Genomic DNA, 21772 nt, shown 5'->3' with positions numbered 1-21772 from the left:
GCTGAAGGTCTATGATGAATGTGTCAAGCGTGGAAAATATGATGTTCTCAATGCATTATTTGACATCACGAAAGTGAATGGCCAGTGGTTATCCTCGGAAGATAAACGTCTATACCACCTACAAAAAGAAAGTAAAGGACAGGTGGGGTACTCAACAGGACAAGTGGCAAGTAAAGAAACCATTCACCCTTCCAAGAGAAGGAAAGTCCAGTCTGGAACAGCAATACCTTCCACATCACAAGTCCTGTCTACCACAGACAGTGGTACTGAATCTGAAAACTGCAAAAGTAAGAGTGAAGATGATGAAGACGACGACGGTGATAAAGACGATGATGAGGACACTCAGAAAAAAACTAGAAAGCACTACAAAAGTAAATTTGCTGTAAGTATGGTTACATCAAGTGGAGATTCCACAAAGAAAGCTGCTAAAATATGCAATGTATTATCACAACAAGGTATTGATATTCCAACTCCAAGTCAATCAGCAATTTACAAGTCCATATTCAAAGAGGCAGGTAAATTAAAAAAAGAAATGATACAACAACTTAAAATGGAACAGTGGTCCTTACACTTTGACGGCAAACGAATAGATGATAAGGAATATCAGGTAGTTGTACTTCAGAATGAAAGAACTGACGTGAAACTTGATGCACTGCGTTTAAAAGATGGCAAAGCTGAAACTGTTGCTGAAAAAATTGCCAAACTTATTGATGAATACAATTTGTGGAATTCAATTAAGATGATCATTACTGATACAACAAACGTCAATACTGGGAAGAGAAATGGAGTTGTTGTGAAGTTGCAACGTATGTTTAAATTCAAGGGTGTCACAATACCACAATTTATCGGTTGTCAGCATCACGTACTAGACAGAATTCTCCGTCTGGTGATGGACGAAGAACTTGGGGGTGATACCAAATCTCCAAACATTGAATACCCATTTGTGTCTGAACTGTTGAATAAGTATGATGAATTGAAGGATAAGTTTGTGAATGGAACTGTAGAAATTCTTGATAAATCAGGGTGGAGAGACGATATGAAGTTTTTGTACCATTTAACAAGAGTGTTTAGGTTCTATGAAGAACAAAGAAACTTCCCTCTGATTCACTTTCAGAACATTCCTAATATGAGCAATGCCAGATGGAACTCAAGAGCCATTCTCGCCATTCTGGCGTTCATTCTTATGCCTGAAGCGAGAAAGAATTTGGAGAAGGTTTGCAGGTTCATTTCATATGAGTGGGCAGAACATTGGTTTAGTAGTCAAAAGTACAATGACAATGACTTCAAGAATTTATCTGATGTATTGAAGCCTTACAAAAAGGCATTGCAGTCATTCAAAAATCACTGGAAGAAAGAGCCATCCGTCATCGACATACCACGAAGTAATCAGATAGCTGAACGTGCAATCAAGGTGATGCAAGACCTGTATGCTTCCTGCAGAAAGAAAGACAAACTGCAACTTCGATTCATTCTAAGTAATAAGCGCTAGACTCTTTATGAGACGTGAGCATCATGTGACCCATGTACTAAACACAGTAGGCCTATAGACACAGACAGTTATGTATATTGTTGTACTAGACGCTTTGATACTGTTAATTTTGTAATACTTGTATAATTATATATCACATAATGTTTTTTGTTATATCACAGTACATGTTGCATAAATAAATAAAATAACAACAGGAGTATGACTCTTACAACATCTTCAGCCTTTAATATTCATTTACTGTACAAAAGTGTACCTATTGAAAATTCGATTTTTTGGTTTTGGGGTGACCTTTTTTCAAAATATGTCAAAATGAAACATCTATTCGTTCTTTTTACATAAAAGTTCATTGAATTACGATACAGGCCTAGTAGGTTGCAAAAAAGTCATATCCCTAATGTTCATACATATGAGGAATGAGGATGCTATACAAAAAATTGCGGTGATTGGAGACTAGGAACAACAAAAAACCCAAAACATTAGCCTTCCAGCCCTAAATAGGAGGGCAGTGAGTCAAATTTATTTTTGTTTTTTTTAATTTTAAACTTTATTTATATTCATCGACAAGTTTCAAATTTGATTCAATAATCTCTTTTTGATCGGTTTTTATGACTTTATAAAATTTACACAACCCCCCCCCCCCCCCCCCCGCCACACTCAATGTGAGGGGGGTGCAAACTTTATAAAAGCCAAACAATAAAAGATTATTGAATCAAATTTGAAACTTGAAAATGAATATAAATAAAGTTTAAAATTAAAAAAAATAACAAATTTGACTCATTGCCCTCCTATTTGGGGCTGGGGGGCTAACGTTTTGGGTTTTTTGTTGTTCCCAGTCTCCAATTACCGCAATTTTTTGATTTATAATTTTTTTGGTTAACTGAAAGTTACTAAAAGTAATTATTAAATAAATTTTTTTGGAATGGGGATAGTTTAATTTGGTCATTTGTTTTTATAATTTTTTAAGAGGTATTTATTTTCGTGGCTACATTTAGAAATTAATTCAGATTTTTTATTTAATAAATTTTCCTGATTTAAATGAGTAATTATTTCAAATTTTTCTTGCAAACATAGCATACATTTTTTGGAAATGTTATTATAGGCAGGGGCAGATTTTAGAATAGACCATTGTAAATTAAAATTTTTATTTTTTTCTTTTAAATCCCAAATATATTTTGACAGCATAGTCTCTTTTGAATATTTTTTGTGTTTGAACGATTGTTTGTGGTTGACATAACGTTTTTTCCATTCCCCCTCGGTTAAGCCAATATATTGTTTATCAGGGTTATTTTGTGAGGAAATAATGCACTTGTAAATTACATTTTTCGAAAAGCATTTTCCATTTAGAGGGCAATCTATTTTTTGCTTACAATTACAATTATCAGTGTTTTTTACTTTTATATGTTCATTTTTTTTAATTAACGCGTAGATGTGGCCTTTTATAATTCTTTCTAAATTTTTTGTACAACTATAACTTACTTTAATGGTATTTCTGTTAAAAATCTTATGAAATTTATTAGAGGGAGGAAAATGTTTGTCTACTAATTTTAGAAAAATTTTAAATATAAATATGTGCATATATTTATATATATATATATATATATATATATATATATATATATATATATATATATATATATATATATATATATATATATATATATATATATATATCAGGGACGTGGTGGCACCTAAAAAGCAGATACGAATTTTCAGAATAGGGGCCCAGTGAAATACTTTTAAAGTTTTTTATGGATACAAAATATTGCGTAACTTATTTGTATCAGCATAGTTTTTTATTATGTCTAAGTGCGTCAAATTCTACATTTTCTCATGTTCCACTGATAAGAGAACACGATCCCCAACATGTTCAATACCAATTTTGAATTTTTCAAGCACAGATTGAATTTTTTCTTGTAAATTAGAGTTATGAAAACTATGACTAATATCTTCAATCATATTCTTCAATAAAAAGATGTCTATGCTTTCTAAAATTCCCGCTGAGAAGAAAATTTGCCAATAAAAATTGCAGTTGCTGAATCCTCTACAGTATAAAACATTTCTGCTAGCCATTGATCTTTAGCCAGACATTATAGCAATGGAAAAATCAAGTGTTTCTCCTTGAAGTATTTAATTTAGGGGACCCAAGATAGTAAAAAAATTTTTGAAGAGATATAAGTCACAATTGCTTCATATGACTGAAATTGGGATAAAAGACCTTCTGCTTCACTTCGAACATTCATTTTAAGTTCTTTGTCATTTGAAATTTGTTCAAGGCAATCATTAACTGCAGAGTATAGTGTCAGCTGTCGGTCTGTAGCATTTTGTAAGGAACTGAAACGAACACTGCGGGTAGCATCCAGTTTAAGAGACTGATCCACATCCTCAAAAAGAGATTCGAACTTTTTAAATATCTTATTTCGTTTCCTTGAGTTTCTGTATAAAAAAGTCTTTAATTTCTGTACATCACCAGGCTTGTTTTCGGTTTCAAAAAGGTTAACAGAAACAACAGAAAATTTTGCACAAGCTTTCATAAACAGATTTGTTCCATGAGATCCACAATAAGTATTTATTGCCGTGGGAGAACACTGCTTCAAGTGTGTTGCAAATCATTTGTTTATTCCTTGCATGTTGCTCGCACCATCAAAAGACATACCCACACACTTATCTACGTTATTTAATTTGAGTTCATCTTTGATTTTTTCACTTATTCCTTCACCTGTAGTTGTTTCAGTTTAAACCATTGAAATCAGATCCTCCTTTACAACGGCATCTTCTGCAGCATGCGTAAAATAACGTAATACAATAGAAGTTTGCTTACAGAGTGTAATAGTGATGCCATCAGCTGATAGTGAAAACAGTACTGAATTATATATCTCTTCTAAAATATCCGTTTTGACTATCTGTGTCATAGTATGAATTAGATGTTTTGTGTATAATTAGAAAGAAACGTAAAAAAATAGAAATTTTTTGCGTTGTCTGCATTGCTTTGCAAACAATGCAAAAAACTTTGTCTTGCGATAGAGAGTAGGTTAGCCATGATTTTTTCTGCACAACTTCAATGTCATTAACTTTAACTGATTCAGTGTAATACTTAGATAACCTTGAATGTTTTGCTGGCAGATTTGGCCCTAATACAATAAATTGCTTTTTATCAATCATCTTTGCATTTTTCAGCTCTAGAAATTTAGCTGGATCATTTTCATTAACATTTACAACGTTTTCTGATTGCTTCTGATAATCTTTTCTGCCAGAGTTAGGCCCACCGCTCCAGGTACAGGCACTTAATAATTACCCATTTCTATATTCACTCACTCAGTTTCAGTAATGTTTCAGTTTCTGAATGTTTCTGAATATTGTAGTTCTGCTCCTTTATCTGCTTCAATTATGACATCTTGATTATTGTCTGTTTATTGTACAGATGATTGGCTACTGAACTCTGCTATTGGCTCTGTTTCAATAATAGGCTTACTTGTAATATTCACAATGGATGTTGATCTTAATTCTACATTTTCTGTTGCTGTAAAAGATGTCCCAGATTTTTCTCTGTATTTGTTGCACTTGCATTGATGCAAGACCTGCTGTTAATTTTATTTGTTTTGGATCATTACCAGCTGCTTTCAATTCACCAGATTTGTATTTCCATGTTGCCTCTTTCTTTTTTTTTCCTTTATTCCACCTGAAACATAAATAAATATAAAGTTAAAAATATGTCCTATGATAGAAAACAGGGCATTGGTTTCTTTCGTTTGAGTTATAACTATTATCGGTCCATGGAATTTATAAATAGTAGCACTATTTATAAATTCCATGGATTGATAGGGAGTGGACGGGAGCATATTGAGTAGTAGTGAATGAAAGTAATAACAAAAATTCATTTAGCATACAATTTTTTTTATCAAGCATATATTAACCATATTTATCAATGCAAAGCAAATGAATTCATGCATTTTATATATTTATTGTGTTGAACTTTTCAATAACAATTTTCTCTTGTTTCTGTTAATGGGATGGTTAATTTCATCAGATAAAGAGGAAAACATCGTATAATCGTTCGTCACTACAATGCTTGTTTTCGGTATTCTTTTCGTTTAGCAATACTGCCTCTACCTTCTACTGTTTTAGCCATCCTTGCGTCAACATATCGTTCTCTTCGTTTTTTTAGCCGAGATGCTCGTTTTTCAGCTGATTCATTTGCTTTAGCTCGAAATTTCCGTTCTCTTTCTCGAGCAAGACAAGCTCTAATCAATTAATTTCAGTTTCCGGCTTTCTTTTTTATATTTAGCTATCTTCTTTATATTTCTTTGTTTATAATATATTTTATTTTTTACTTATTTACTTTAAAAACTTTATTATTTTTAATTACTATTTATAAGTAAAGATTAAAGCAATAGTTACTTTTTTATTGTATATTATCTCTCAATTTCAGATCAACAACGTTTTTTTTTATTATTATTATTATTCCACAGCGATTCCACAGCGCTAAACAAAGTTTTTTGTTTTTTGTTTGTTTCAATTACTTTTCTTAACGAATTTTTTATTTAGGCTGAACTAAAGTTTAGCGTATTTCTTTTATTATTACCGCTGACCTAGTGTTTGTTTTGCGCGGACACAAACAAACAAACAAACCGACGTGAAAGCAAGTTAAATAAAATGTTGTAAAAAATGCCCTGATAGAAATTTATAGAACTAAAATAAACTTTTTCTCTTTGAGGATTGGGGCCTAATTTCCTTTTTGGGGCCCAGTTTCCTAAGCCAGAATCAGGGCCCAGTACGAGTCCTCGTACCCTCGTACAGGGCCACCACGTCCCTGATATATATATATATATATATATATATATATATATATATATATATATATATATATATATATATATATATATATATATATATATATATACAGAGCCGTAACCACCAGGGGGGCCATTTTTAAAAAATTTTAAACTGTAATTATTAGGGAAAAACAAAGATGTTAAATATTTTTAACAGATATACTTTCATATATGCAAAAATATGTTTCAAGACATTCCATATTTTTTATTTCCTTTAGACTTTTATTTTTCTACTGAATTAATCAACTTTCATGTTTTCGCTTTATAGTGATAGTGGTTATTGAATGGTGACGTTTTGTCGCATTGTTTTAAAACTAAATTTTATTGCAAAAAATGCTCCTAACATGCTGAACGTAATGATATTCTGTAACAATCAGACTAATGCCATAGTAGCTTACGTTATTGAGAAATAATTCACACGATCTGCAAAATTCAAAATTTTTTTATTATTTATTATTCATTATTCATCAAGAACAATGAGTTTGTAACACGTGCGAATTTTTTTTTTGTTGTTGTTGTTAAGTTAATATTTGAAATTCCGAATGTACCTAACAAAATAAAAGCTAATGTAAAAGATGGTTTTTAACTAATCATGATGTGGTTTTGGTCAAAGGATTTTTATATTTATATTTTTTAAAATCCCGAAGAAGCGAAATTTACGAACTGTTTTGGGAACGTGCTATGAAATGGAAAATCCAGCTAGGTGTCGCTGACCCTAAACTCTCAAGAAAAAGAAAAATGTCAGATTATTTAAAAACAACTCTTAACCCACAAAAAACCTCGTTTCTATGATTCACAAAAATAACATTATCACCAATTGTATTTTGAAGCTTTTGATCTCATTATCAGTTTTAAAAAAAAGAGGTTTGATCAACCTGATTATAAGTTATATATTGATCTTCAGAAAGTTCTTCCTAAGTCAATAAAAAGGAAAAGTTCGGAAAATCATCTGCAATCTGTTCGCTTTTACTGTCAAGACAATCTTTAGCTAAAACACACACTGCCTTTCTCCCAAGCATTGCAACATCATTAGGTTGAGACATCAAAAAGTTCACAATCAAAGATCTCATCTTGTTTTTCAAGAGTTTAGATCACTCTAAAAGAGGTTTACTTACCGAATTTGTAAAGGTTACAAGCTGATTCTTGTCATACGAGCTACTAATGCTCTTAGTGAAAGATCTTTCCCCAATTTAAAAAGAGTTAAAACCTACCTTCGATTGACATCAATTGATTTCCACCTAAACAACTTGCTAGTTCTTCATACTCACGTGGAAGCAGTGGGCAAATCTGATTTGGTTGATTTCAAAAACGAGTTTATTAATAAATGTCAAACACGAATAAGCATTTTGAGAAATTTCAGTTAGCATTTTTGTAAAGATAAACGATGTTTGACGCAAGTATTACATTTTTTTTTGTTTCATAGATGTGGAGTTTGATGTTCAATAAGTATACATTAAAAATGAAAATCAAAATATTTTTTTACTCCCTCCCTCCTTAAAAGAACCATAGACCCCCCTAATATCAAAACTGTGGTTAAGGCTCTGATATATATATATATATATATATATATATATATATATATATATATATATATATATACATATATATATGTATATATATATAGCTCCCGTAAACCGTTTTATGGGAGTGTGGGTGAGAGCTAAAGCTATCGCTTCCCGCCGAGGCCTGTATGTATATATAAATAAATATATATATACATACAGGCCATTTATATATATGTATGTGTATATGTATATGTGTGTTATATATATATATATATATATATATATATATATATATATATATATATATATATATATATATATATATATATATATATATATACAGTGGGTGGTCAAATTATTAGTTACAGTTTGTTTTTTCTCGAATTCTGCAATTAAATATGAGTTTTAAATGAATAAATTTGCTTCTACTCTTACATTCTTTGAGATTTTAATATCTATATAATAGATTTTAATAATTTAATAGTTTTCTCTTCTTTTTTTTATGAAGTTGTAACATTTATAAATAAATGTGACAATTTTTATAAATAAATATGCAAAAACAAGCACAATGCATCTTTTTACATATTTGTGGAAAATGTGGTAGACCACGCATCTTTACCCCAAGAGTTGAACGGGCAATTCGTAATATTTGTGTTAAAAGCCGAAGAAAAAGTACAAAAGCAGTTACTAAAATCATACAAGAAACCGGTATCAAGATTTCTAACAGAACTACAAGACGTCCAATAGCAGAACTAGGGTTTAAATGCTACAGACCTGCGAGGAAACCTAAACTTATGCCAACAATGAAATTAAAATGTCTTACTTGGGCAAAACAACACCTACATATGTCTGCTGAAGATTTGGAAAATGTAAGTAAACACTTATTTAATTGTTTATTGCAACAGCATCACTGATTAAAACATTTATATGAGTATTTATTTAATATTTTTATTTGTGTTTCTCAGATGAGTCCCAATTTGAAATATTATTGGATAAGTCAGTGACACATTAGTCACATCAGTGACAAAATATTTAAAGTTGAGAAATGTTACTGTTTTACCATGGCCTGGCAATTCTCCCAACTTAAACCCAATAAAGAACGTCTGGGAACTTTTAAAGCGGATAATTGGGCACAAAACTTTAACCAACAAAAAAAGTTTCATAAAGGCACTAAAAAATGCATGGCATAATGATTAGGAATTAAAAGCAAATGTAAAGAATTGCATCCAAAGTATGCCAAGAAGGATACAAGCAATAATTGATACAAAAGGTGGCCCCACCAAATACTAAAAAACATTTTGTTTTATGATTTTTCTTAAATAAATGCTTTAAAATACTAATAGTGTTTAAATAAGTGTTTTACTTTTTAAAGAAAAATATTTATTTAAGCTAGTAGCACTGATATTTATATAAAAGTTTAACATAAGAATACATAAAAGAGCTTAACTATGAGCTCTTTTAGTGTAACTAATAATTTGGCCGCCCACCACATATATATTAATTTGGCCGCCCACTGTATATATTATAAATTGTAAACGAACCTGTTTATATTTACGATCATGAATTTGTAAAGTCTTCATTTAAGAACAAACAAAAAAAAGAATTGTGATCTGTGATATTAAATTTATGTAAAATATGTATTAAAAGTTGCCCACAAGTTGCGAATTGAAAATCTTATTGGTTATTTACATATGATTGCAGACTTATTTTTATATTATTTTATAAGTTACTTGTTCCGATTTTGATTTTAAACATCCGACTCCATTAATTTTTAAAATTGTCTTAACGCGGTAAGATAATTAAACTCGTGAAATTATTATAATATCGTAATAGTAACCAGAACCCCGGCCCCGGCTAAAAATAAAACTTTTTGCAAATTAGGCCCCGGCAAAATTATACAATTTAGCAGGGGTTTATAGCTAGGGCTAGAAAAAAAAATTTTAATAATTTTTGTAGTATAATTTTATACATACTTGTCTTGAATAAAAAGCCAAGCAAGAATGAGTTTTGATGTATCTTTAGAGAGGTGATAGCTCGTTTGCATGTTGACCATGATAGTATTTGTAGAAAAAGAAATGCAACTTTACAACAATGGGAGAGTGGCTCAAACTTGGCAGATAAAGCAGGTCTAATTGCATTTACAATGTGCTTTTAGACTCTGTCTGAGATTAAGAGGGTTTAAAGGTTATACGTCAATATAGGAATGCCAACAATATTTCACGATCAGATTTGAAAACAGCTTAATATTGAGATCAGATTTAAAAACAGCTGCTTGTTCTAAGCAATTAAAATGTGAAGACTTTTTGTTAAGACAAAAGTATAAAATAGAGTTGTCAGCAAATAGAGCCACTTTAGATTTCATGAAGAGTTTTATTGTAGATAAGAAACAATCCAGGAGCAAAGATAGAACTTTGGTCGTCTTAAAGTTACTTAAAATAAAGAATTGGGTAGGCCTTCAAGAACAACTTTACCACTGCAGTTAGAAAGAAATAGTTTCATAACCTCAAAACCTTTATATAAAGAAACTAATAACAAAGTGAAGATTAATCGCAAGGAAGTTAAAGAGGTCAAAGTGTTTTCTAGAGTTTTGAAAAATTGGAACCACATATTTAGCACTTTTTAAAAGTTTATCAAAAAGAGAGTTCTGGCGAACACTTTTTAAGACTATGATGGAAATCTATTCTGGAGCTTAAACTGTAGAAGTGTTTAATTAAGAATTAACTTTAGCGTTGGAAGCCAGAGTGATTTGGATGTTTACCAATGAGTTAATCTGTTTAACTGTCAGGAAAAGACTATGATGGAAATCTATTCTGGAGCTTAAACTGTAGAAGTGTTTAATTAAGAATTAACTTTAGCGTTGGAAGCCAGAGTGATTTGGATGTTTACCAATGAGTTAATCTGTTTAACTGTCAGGAAAAGTATGGCCATTATATTCAAGAGTCAAATTAGAGTAAGATTTCTTTGCAAATAACTGAATTTGAGATTTAATGTTAGACATTTACTTTAGCTAATAACACTAATTTTTCTTTTTTTTTACTCATTTAGATGATTTTTTTTTTTTTTTTAATCATAAAACTTTATTTAGGCATTCTTTTATCTTTTTCATAAGTAAAAAGTTTAAAATATTGAATATAGCTTTTGCCAAATGAGTAATTAAAATATTAGGTGAAAATATAAATTTTACGATAAATATTGTTTTTGAAAATAATATATCTCAAAAGTTCTGCAGAGTTCCACCCTGAAATGACTTTTTTATCCTAGGGGCTGTTATCATAGATAACTAAAAAAAAAATCAGCTGCGCCAAATTGCCCGAAATGGATTTATGGGCATAAGTATAAAAAATAAAAATCTTTTTTATTTTTTATACTTATGTATAAAGTTTATAAGTTTAAAAAATAAAAAATATTTTTCCCCCCACAATGAGGGGGTTGTAAACTGTACGGGGTCATTACTTCTGAACGCCAAAAGATTTTTTTGTGAAATTTAAATTTTATTGATAAAATTAAATTTTATTTTAAGTTTTGAAAACAATTATGTTTAAAATACTGTCCCCCCTCTCAAAGGGTCGGAGGGTGCCATTATTTGTGTTCTTCATGTTCTCAAGCTCCAAAAACCGTAATATTTTGAAACACATCCTCATTTGACAATAGTATTAAAATAAAAAATTTGGGAGTTCACATCATACCTGGAAAAGTGTTTCATCCGTATTTCTTGAATCTTGAATACAGATGTTGCTAAAAGGAGAAAGGTATCCAGGTATATTAAAATCTATATGCTACGTTTTTGGTTGCTAATTTTATTTAAATGAGTACACATTTCTAAAAATATAAAATATTTTTTTAGTTTGATTGGTGACCATTGTACCGAAGAACTTGCCTGTGCTGCTGCGTTGAGGGCTAAATCAAGCCCAGGAAAGACCGACTTTTCAAAAGGTGTTAAAGATTCTGTTAAAAATCCAGCTCTAGCCAGGAAAATTATTGAAAATACAAAAACGAATCCAATAATGATGAAAGCAGAAGAGGCCCTTGCATTAAAGATAATTTGCAATCTCAGTGATTCACAATATCAAGTTATTAGAAACTCTTCACTGAAACAGAATGCAGATATACCCTTCAGTCAAAGTAATATTTGATGAAAAATCAAAATGTTATCCAGAAAATTTGGAAATTTTAGAAACATCTGTCAAATGTTATGTTCAGTCAATGGTGAACCACACTTTATCAAGAATTATAAACATATCTAATACAAAGTGTCTAGATGGATCGGAAACAACTGGAAAATTCTATATGAAAGCTGGAATGGATAGAGCCTCATCTCAAAGTGTATACAATCAAAGGTTTAATGACACAGATCTTTCAACAGAAGCAGTGAATGCAATAAGAGATACAAACTCAACTCAATCTTGCAATGTTTGTTCTGCCAAGCCTAGTGAAATGAACAAGCTGGATGTAATTAGAGAAAAAGTTTGCAAAAGCAAGCTATAGCTTTAGGATTATCCACACTGCACTGCTGAATACAAATTTTTGAATTCATTCTACACTTGGGATATAAAATGGATATTAAATATACCAGTCCCAATCTCCAGAAGATAAATTATCTGTAAAATCTTGAAAAAAAGAAATCAAAAGAAAGTTTAGAGAGGTGTTAAGCTTAGTGGTTGGTTCTACTAAGCAGGGATTTGGAAATACCAATACAGGAAACACTGCAAGGAGGGCGTTTCTAGCAGCAGAATCTTTCTCTGAAATAACAGCAGTTAGTTTGGACATCATTTTAAGACTAAGAAACATATTGAATGCCGTTTGCAGTGGATTCCACTTGAACTTTGATGTTTTTAAAGCATACTGTTATAAAACTTCAGAGCTGATAGTGGAAACCTATCCTTGGTACATTAAGCCACCTACACTTCATAAGGTTCTGGAACATGGATTTTTAATTGCTGAGCATTTAGATCTTCCCATTGGAGCGTATTCGGAGGAGGTTCAGGAAGCACAAAATAAGGTCATACGAAATGCAAGACTCAATCAAACATGCAAAATATCTAGAATTAATGTGACGCAGATTCAATTCCATTACTTATAAGAAACGACCCTTTCATCTCTTTGATTACTTTCAGGAACCTTAAGATATTTTCTCGTCCTAACCTTGATCCTGACGTACAGGACTTCCTCAGAGGAGATGAATAGTTTGTTTTTTTCTTAATAAATGTTATCTTTTCAAATTTAAACTTTTTCATGTAAAAATTCTCTTATCAGTATATATAATCAGGGATTACATATTAATGCTTAATAAATAAGGTAAAGATTTTTTTCAATTAGAAAATATTTTTAGAATAATTTCTAGAATCTAGAAATTAAAAAAAATTGTATTGAAAATTCAAGGGAGGAGGGGGAGGGAAGAAGGGGTAAGGAGAGGGGTCTACAGCTTAAAAAGTTTTTAATTACCCACTTTTTAAGTTTTTTTTGAATTGCAACAATAACTTGATAAAAACGTTTATTACTTTACAAAATTTTGAGTTTTGGCCGCTTTTTGACCATTTCGCTTCACTGTGCGGTCTATTGTATACTATATCCTAATGAATCGCGGTAAACTCGAGGTTAATTAAACGCGATCGAGCTGAATTTTACTAATGTAACCAGTCATTTATTTTTTACGTTTAAATAACAACATCAGCGGGAAAATTTTAAAAGGAAATACAATAAACATAAAAAAAAAAAAATCATTAAGAAAAATATAAATACTTAACTAAATAATACAAAGTACTCCTGAATAATATAACTTTTTTCGTCAAAGTAAAAATTTGAGGTTTATATTTTCTTTACCTATAATTCTCGACTTTTAGTAAAATGTATTTCTGAAGCTCTTGTTTTTTTTTCAACAAATTTCATAGATATTTTTGGACAGAATCTCTTGAAGGTACTAATTTTTGTTCATTGTTATAAATTTTTTTCTTTTATATTGTAGAATAATAAATATTTGATTGAATGTAAATCCGTTGAATAATTCTAAAAGGAAATTTATTTATAAAAGTATATGGGTTCAAATATTTCTTTATTTGAAATAAAAAAACATAAAGAAGATTCAGTAGAGAAAAAAAGTCAAATGTCAACTCAAAAATATGCTACAAAGATAAGAAGGTGTACATCAAATGAAAATCTTGTTTATACTCCTGAAAGTTATCATATATTGCCAAAACGTTCTAGAAAGTCATTGAGTTTTCCTGAGGAAATTAGTCAACCAGAATTGAACAAAGAAAAATTTAGTTGTCGAATAACTCCAGATAAGGGTTCTCTTTTAGCAGCTTTTTTTAAAGTTTTTGGTAAGTTTATAGTTTTTAGTTTAGTTTTCTAGTTAGCTTATGGTTTTTTAGTTTTATTAGCTTTTTTATACAGTATTCCTAATAACAATTTACATATCTGGTAGATAGTTGTAAAGGGGAATCTAGTATCACTATATTTCAGCAGCAGAATTGCAACACATTTTGGTGTTCTACTATTTAAAGCTTTTTGATATGGTATGCAACTTCACTGATATGTATATTAGTAGGGATACTTTTTGCATAGTAGTATGTGAAAGGTATTGCATTAGGTTTTGTTTCTACTATTAGATATATTCACTATATTAGCAGTGTGTTGATAAGTCTCTACTAAGTTCATCATATGGATAATTCTAGTATCTCTATTCTATGCGACAAGAGACCACAATTTGCGTAAACTTTCTGAATAATTGTGTAAAATTAAAACCAATGTTTAAAAGTTAATTTTTAAGTATCAAATTAAAATTTTTTACAAAAACTTTTATATAAAAATGTACTGTTTATAAAAAGATCTAAAATAAAAAAATTTTAAATGACATGTTCATTGTAAACAACAAGTCCTTTGCTTAAATTGGCTTAAATTTGTCTAGGTTGATCTAGACTCCCCATGCGTCTGCAATTTTATAATAGAATATATTTGAACAGTAATATAGGGTCATTCCATGCCAAGTGGAGCAAAGGTCCCTCATGGACCATCTCAGATTTTATTGAAACTTTTTAATTTTGTAAATATATATATATATATAGAAAAGTATGTTTTGAAAATTTTAGATCAATATCTAATATGGTTCTTGAGAAAATGCTATTTAAGTAGTGGGCTATTTTGCATAAAACTTCACTCTACAAGAAAAAAGGTTTTTTTCATCATTTTTTACAGCTAATAACTTTTGAACAAGTTGGTTTTATACTTCAATTATTTTAAGATAGCAAGTATGCTATGGATACTTTTAAAAGAACAAAAAAATTTAAATTCTAGCATCTTAACTTTTTCCATAGTGGCGAGCTAAACTTAAATATTTTTGATTTAAGTTTTTTGTGATTTTAAAGAGTTTAATCTTAAAAACTAGTTCAAAAATTAATACAAATCAAATTGCCTGTTGATCTACATGTGGTGGATAAATATTAAAAAAAAAAAAAAAAATCAGTTGATTAATAAGCTGCATTCAAAAGTTATAGGTCATCAAAATAAAGTGGATCAAGATTTTTTTAAAATTGGTCTGCGATGCAAAGCATCTGTAACCCAAGATGGCACTTTTTTTTCTTCATAAAATTTCTTATACGCATCAATCAAAGAGTGTTAATTCATAAAAACCAAAAAATTTAATGGGCACTTTCTTATAATCCCAAAAGATAGTCTATAAAAGTCCAGTAAATTTTCCATAAAAAAATCTGAAGTTAACAAAATAAATAAATGCATTGAATTAAATAATGTTATTTGTTATAAAATAATATTTAATAATATCAATGCTTATAGCCTTATGATCCCAATAGATAAAAACTTATACTCTCTTTCTCCTCCTCCTCCCCCCCCCCTCTCCCCCCTTTATAACAAAATTTTTTGCAATTTGTAAATTGTAGTGATAAAAATTTATAAACGTTTCAAATACAAACGTATTACACTGAATATTTTAAAAGATTTGTTTATATATAAATTTAGAATATTTTTATATATTTCTCAAACAATTAAATAAACTCATTTATTTCTTTTAATTCAACATTATAAAATCTTCCTCTGTTAGACTGGACCTTAAGAGATTGTACTTTGCATAAAATATGCATCAGGGGTACCCAACAGAGATCATCTTTGCATGGCTATGTGAATTTGTTACATAAAGAAGATTTTTTCATAAATTTAATATGAAAATCTTGATGCTTTTCTGAAATATTAAGAAGTGCAAAGTGTCCTGGCTATTATTTCAGTGGAAACCTTGCACTGCATCCTGTATTAGAAAACTATAGTTTTCTGCAAAGTCAAGAAGAACTAAAGCTTGTTTTTCTTATAAATTAGTTTTTAAATGTTGGAAGTAGGTGGCTTGACCTTTTGATATAAAATGATGCTCTCGTAAATAATCTGACTGTTCATAAACTATTTCAATAAATTTATCTAAAGGTGAAGTTGCTGGTGCCAAAGTACATTGAAAATTTCGTTTTTGCCATTGATAAAAATTAACTTCACCAACTTTATTTTCATTAAACATAGTGTCAATGTAATCTAACAAAACCAGGACATTCATTGCGGCTGTGCAGCATACTATAATTCTACATAATACTATAATTCTAAATAATCTCTATATTCAATGCTACAAACCATTAATTTCAATAAGCTTTTGTAATCAGCAATTCCAGGAATTTTCTGTTCGAGGAGCTTTACATTTTGATGGTACTGGCAAACACTAACTGCATGCAGACCAGAAGCACCACCCACAGGAATGCACCACTTGGGCCTTAGCTCACAAAATTTTGAAAATCAAACTTTAAGATAATTGTGTTTCTTTTTAAATTCAATATGAAGTTCTTTCATTTTGACTAGAAGAAGCTTTCCATATGCAACTCTAACTTTTTTTGAAACAAGTTTGAGAGGTGAGCATACAAAACTTGCAATACTTGAATTAAAATTTTTTTTTAATGTAAGTTTGTCAAAATAAATTTCTTTTTCTTGGAGTTCATTTTCTTTTGTAGTATGATGTTTGCAATGCAGAGTTTTCTGTAACTAGTTTGAATTTTTTGACTAGGTATTAAACCAAAATCTTTGGCACATGAAAGACTGATAACTCTAAGAGAATCTACAAAGTAAAGATAATAATTATTAAATATTGTTTCATATTTATTTATTATTATTATTATAGTATTTGTACTAAATAAAGGTGTTAGTTAAATTTTGAAACTTTTTACTTTTTTCGGGTGCTTGTTTAAAGAGTTACAACAATACCTTCGATGTTTATTTTCATACCTCAACAAGTAAACTTTCTTGTGATAGTTATAAATAATATCTATGGGATCTACTTTGCTTTTCAAAGAAAGAAGCTTTTGGTTTAGTCTAGACAGTTCTTGGTAATATTTACTTTTTTTAAACTTGTTAAACTTGATAAGATAGCACTGTTCATCTAATGCTTTACAAATACAGCAAGGAGAAAGCTCATGCATACTACTCATTATTAATTAGTTCTAGATTACAACAATTTATTTGGTTTTATTAGTATTTTTTAGATTGACAGACTAGTATTATAAAATTAAATGAAATAATAACTTAACTTTTAAAAAGTAATATTTTATGGTAAATTTACCTGACCTTTTGAGACTATCTTTTGGGATTATAAATAAGTGCCCATTAATTTTTTTGGTTTTTATGAATTAACACTCTTTGATTGATGCGTATAAGAAATTTTAGGAAGAAAAAAAAGTGCCATCTTGGGTTACAGATGGTTTGCATCGCAGACCAATTTAAGAAAATCTTGATCATCCTCATTTTGATGACCTATAACTTTTGAATGAAGCTCTTTAATTAATTGATTTTTTTTTTTAATATTTATCCACCACATGTAGATCAACAGGCAATTGGATTTGTATTATTTTTTGAACTAGGTTTTAAGATTAAGCTCTTTAAAATCACAAAAAATTTCAATCTTAAATCAAAAATATCAAGTTTAGCTTGCCACTATGATACTAGAGTTTAAATTTTTTTGTTTTTTTAAAACTATTCATAGCATACTTGCTATCTTAAAATAATTGAAGTATAAAACCAACTTGTTCAAAAGTTATTTAGTTTTCTCATATATATATACAAAATCCAAAAGTTTCAATAAAATCTGAAATGGTCCATAAGGAACCTCATAAAAATTTGCACCATTTTGCATGGAATGACCCAGTAATTAATACAGATCTGCATAAAATATTATAGTGTTAATACAACATTCACGGAGATGGACTTGCACTTAATGCTAAAGAAGTTATTTAAACTATATATTTATCAAAAATTAAATATTGTTGGAGGTTATTTATTTTCTTTTTCAGTTGTTATTAATTTATATAACTTATAACCAACTATATATAATTCTATAACAAACTATAGGAGTGCAAAAAATATTATACACTCCTCTTCCCCTATATCTATTTAAACCAGTTAATATATGTAACTACACTGTGACTATGGTTATATCAGTCAATTTAGGTACCCATGATGCACTTATTCTGTGTTCCTTAAATATAATTATAGTTAAACAACAATAATAGTGAAAACACATAATATTTTATAAAATCAAAATAAATTTTCCTTTAGGAAGAACTCGCATATTAATAAGAGAAAAATTTAAAATATTTAAAAACTTTTTGCTCATTTATACAAATTTAAATGTATTAGATAAATGATAGAAAAGTACAAAACACTGTTTCGGAACCTTTACTTCACCAAGTATGGATGTAGTGTCAGGTATGAATAGTAATTTTAATTTGCGCATATTTTGCACAAAGTAAGCATTTATATTACTTTCATAAATCAGATGGGGGACTTAAGTGATGATCCTAATCATACTGTTGCATAGCGTTTGTCAACTGTACTTCGCCAAAATGCCATCAAAAATGAAGTGGCATAAAGAGAAATATCTAAATATCAAACTAATGTGTGGTGAATGATGCAAGACGTAAGCTTGTCATCAGAGTTGATTAAAGTCAGCACAAACTGAAAGCAAGAATGAGTTTTGGTTTATTGTAGTAGAGTTGATAGCTCATTTGAGTATTGACCATAATAGTATTTGTAGAAAAAGAAATGCCACTTTACATCAATGGGAGGGTGGCTCAAGCTTGGCAGATAATGTAGGTCTATTTATATTTACAATGTGCTTTTAGACTTTGTCTGAGAGTAAGAGAGTTGTTATTCATCAGTATAGGAATGCCAACATTATTGCAACATTTTTTTGCAAGAAATAAATGAGTTTTGTTGCCTAACAAAAATTTTGGATTTTAAGTCCAGAATTTAAATCTATAATCAGATTAAAAATCTGCTGCTTGTTCTAAGCAGTCAAAAAGTGAAGATTTTTTGTCAAGATAAGAGTATAAAGTTGAGTTGTCCGCAAATAGAGCCACTTTAGATAAAATAAAATTTTCATGAAGATCGATAATTATAAGAGATATTCATGTAAAAAAAAAGATTAATATTTAATAAAGCAACTGCTCAAGATAGTTAAAAATGTAGAGTAGATAGAAACTTGACTTTAAATTGAAGAGAAGGAATAAAAGCTCAGGAGGTTTTATTCTAGAAGGAATAAAAGCTTCCGAGAAATGCTTTATGCAAACATATTATGGATATAAACATATATATTTGCTACTTATTTAGATGCTGGCTTACAATATCCTTATATATTTATATAAACTTTAGTATTTATATAATGTAGTATTTGCCAAAATAGAAGATGATCAGATGATGATCATGATCACGATTATGATGGTGATAATGATTATGATGATCATCTTGATTGTGATGATGTATATGTATGCTCATATATACAAAATATGACATGAATTTTGAATTAAAAAATTATACTTTAGGATGTATAAATGCTTATGCAGCCCCAGTCAGAAATTCAGGGAATTTTTTAATTTTGTACTATTTTATTTTAATGTTTTAAATATTTTATAGTAAATAATATTCATTTTTTAGTTATCTAATTAAATAATTATACAGCTCGAAAGATTGTTCAAATTACTATAATTGATCATTATTAAAAAAAGTTAACTTTTATTCTGGTCATTTATTTATAGTATAAACCAAATAAAAAGTTTATGCAAACGTTTGAGTGGAACCATTATTAATAATTTAAATGAATTTATTAGCTGCTTTTTTGTGTAGAAATAGCTGCAACAGGTGAAGACTTACAAAGTTTCTTTAAACCATATTGTGTTTACATTCTCTTTTTTTAGAATAGATAAAAATTTAAATTTTTTGAATGACAGTTTATTTCAATAAAGAATTTTTGCATGATCCATTGTTTAAAAAATGGCTTGTAAATGGCACAGATAAAAAGCCAGTCAAATGCAAAAAATGCCAAGTTCAATTCAACTTATGAAATATAGATCAGAGAGCTGTGAAAAATCACATGGAGGGAAAAAAACATGTTCAGAAAGTCAAAATCAGTATCCTGCTACTTCAAAACTACACAGTCTACATCTAAAAACCAAGGAGTTTTGATAGTAGATCAATATGATAAAACTTGTTCATGTATCTCTTTTGCATGCAGTACAAAACAATTTCTGATTGAACTTGTGTAATGAGAATGGTCTACTATATTAAAAAAATGCTTCTTGATAACACAGCTGTTAAATCTTATGAGATGGGTAGAAATAAACATAGTTATTAATTTTGGGATTAGGCATTGTTTACACATACTTTTAACAAAAAATGTCAGGAAATCTTCTTTTTATATCTTTTTATTTGATGAAAGCCTGAATGATTGTTTTTTATTTGATGAAAGCCTGAATGATTGTTTTTTATTTGATGAAAGCCTGAATGATTGTTTTTTATTTGATGAAAGCCTGAATGATTGTTTTCGAAATTGTCAAATGGATCAAACTATTCATTTTTGGTAATGATCTAAATTATGTTGAATACAAAATCTCAATTTTTGGGATTTTCCCCCGCAAAACAATTACTTGAAAGTATGACCACATCTTTGGCAATGATTAGTTGCATAAATCTGACAAAACTTTGTACAGATGGCCTGAAATAAACTGGTTATTTCTTGATCTTATTAAAAAGCAGCCTGAGCAACTAGAGCTACCTAAACTTCTTAAAATTAAGAATTTTAAGAAGTTTAAAACCTTCGTGTGATCCATAGTGCTTTTAAAATTGGTTTTCAATCAATGAAGTTAATGAAAGCAAATTTGGCAACCTTTTCCATGATTCTCCTACCAAAAGAGCTGATTATGTAACTGTCACTGAACTAAAGATAAATTAACTTTCACTAAATTGAATTTTTTTTTGGTTACATCGCTAGTTTGTTGCAGAAAATCTTAGTGAGATATCAGACAGACACCTCAATAGTTCCATCTCTTTGAAAATTTGTTTTCAACTGATAAAAGCTTAATGATTTTAATAATTAAAAAAAATGTTTTATGCAGCATCATCAATGGGAGGCAACTTCTGAAGTTTTATTTCACTAGAAAACAGAAGTTTCTACAAGGTTTTAACAAAAGTCCTGATTGTCATTTTTCTGTTAGGTCACGGTCAAGCATTAGTTGAGAGGGGCTTAAGTATAAATAGTAGTATGCTTAGTGAAAACAGAAAACAAAAAGTCACTTGTCTTTTGTGACAGAAGACAAATTACTATCGAAGATCTCATGATATCTAACAAATTGAAGGCTCAACAAGTAAAAATCAACAATGAAAGACTGTTTGTAACACCTCGTTGAAATATTAATAATATCTTGAGGAAAATATAAAGTTGCAAACAAAAAAATTTGAAATTAATGTGATAATGAATCAAGTAGTATTAGGACTGAAGGAGCAGGAAAAAGTTTTTAAGTGAAGTATGAAGTATGAAATGCAAATTATTTTTGTCTTTCTAGTTATTTAAAATATTTTAAATGTTGGTCATTCTTTTTCATTTTTTTACAATCTTTATGTTTAGTATTAGTTTTTATATT

At 29.4% G+C, this 21772-nt stretch overlaps 1 protein-coding gene across 2 annotated transcripts in view; it reads left to right on the top strand.

The window, feature by feature from the left end:
- The first annotated feature begins 13628 nt into the window (after nucleotides 1-13628).
- LOC100210828 (speedy protein A) overlaps nucleotides 13629-21772 on the top strand; it is a 42269-nt gene continuing 34125 nt past the window's right edge. Inside the window, exons 1-2 of one of the 2 annotated variants that reach the window (XM_065805066.1) lie at nucleotides 13629-13737; nucleotides 13898-14140. In XM_065805066.1, coding sequence (XP_065661138.1) covers nucleotides 13924-14140 — 217 coding nt within the window. In that variant the 5' untranslated portion in view covers nucleotides 13629-13737; nucleotides 13898-13923. Of the gene's footprint in view, nucleotides 13738-13783; nucleotides 14141-21772 lie in introns of those variants that run through there. The other variant, XM_065805065.1, reaches the window with a different exon arrangement.

The sequence above is a fragment of the Hydra vulgaris genome, chromosome 09, assembly GCF_038396675.1.
Source record: "Hydra vulgaris chromosome 09, alternate assembly HydraT2T_AEP".
Classification (NCBI taxonomy): Eukaryota; Metazoa; Cnidaria; class Hydrozoa; order Anthoathecata; family Hydridae; genus Hydra; species Hydra vulgaris.
The sequence above is the reverse complement of the archived record's forward strand: the minus strand, read 5'-3'. Positions and strand labels throughout refer to the sequence as shown.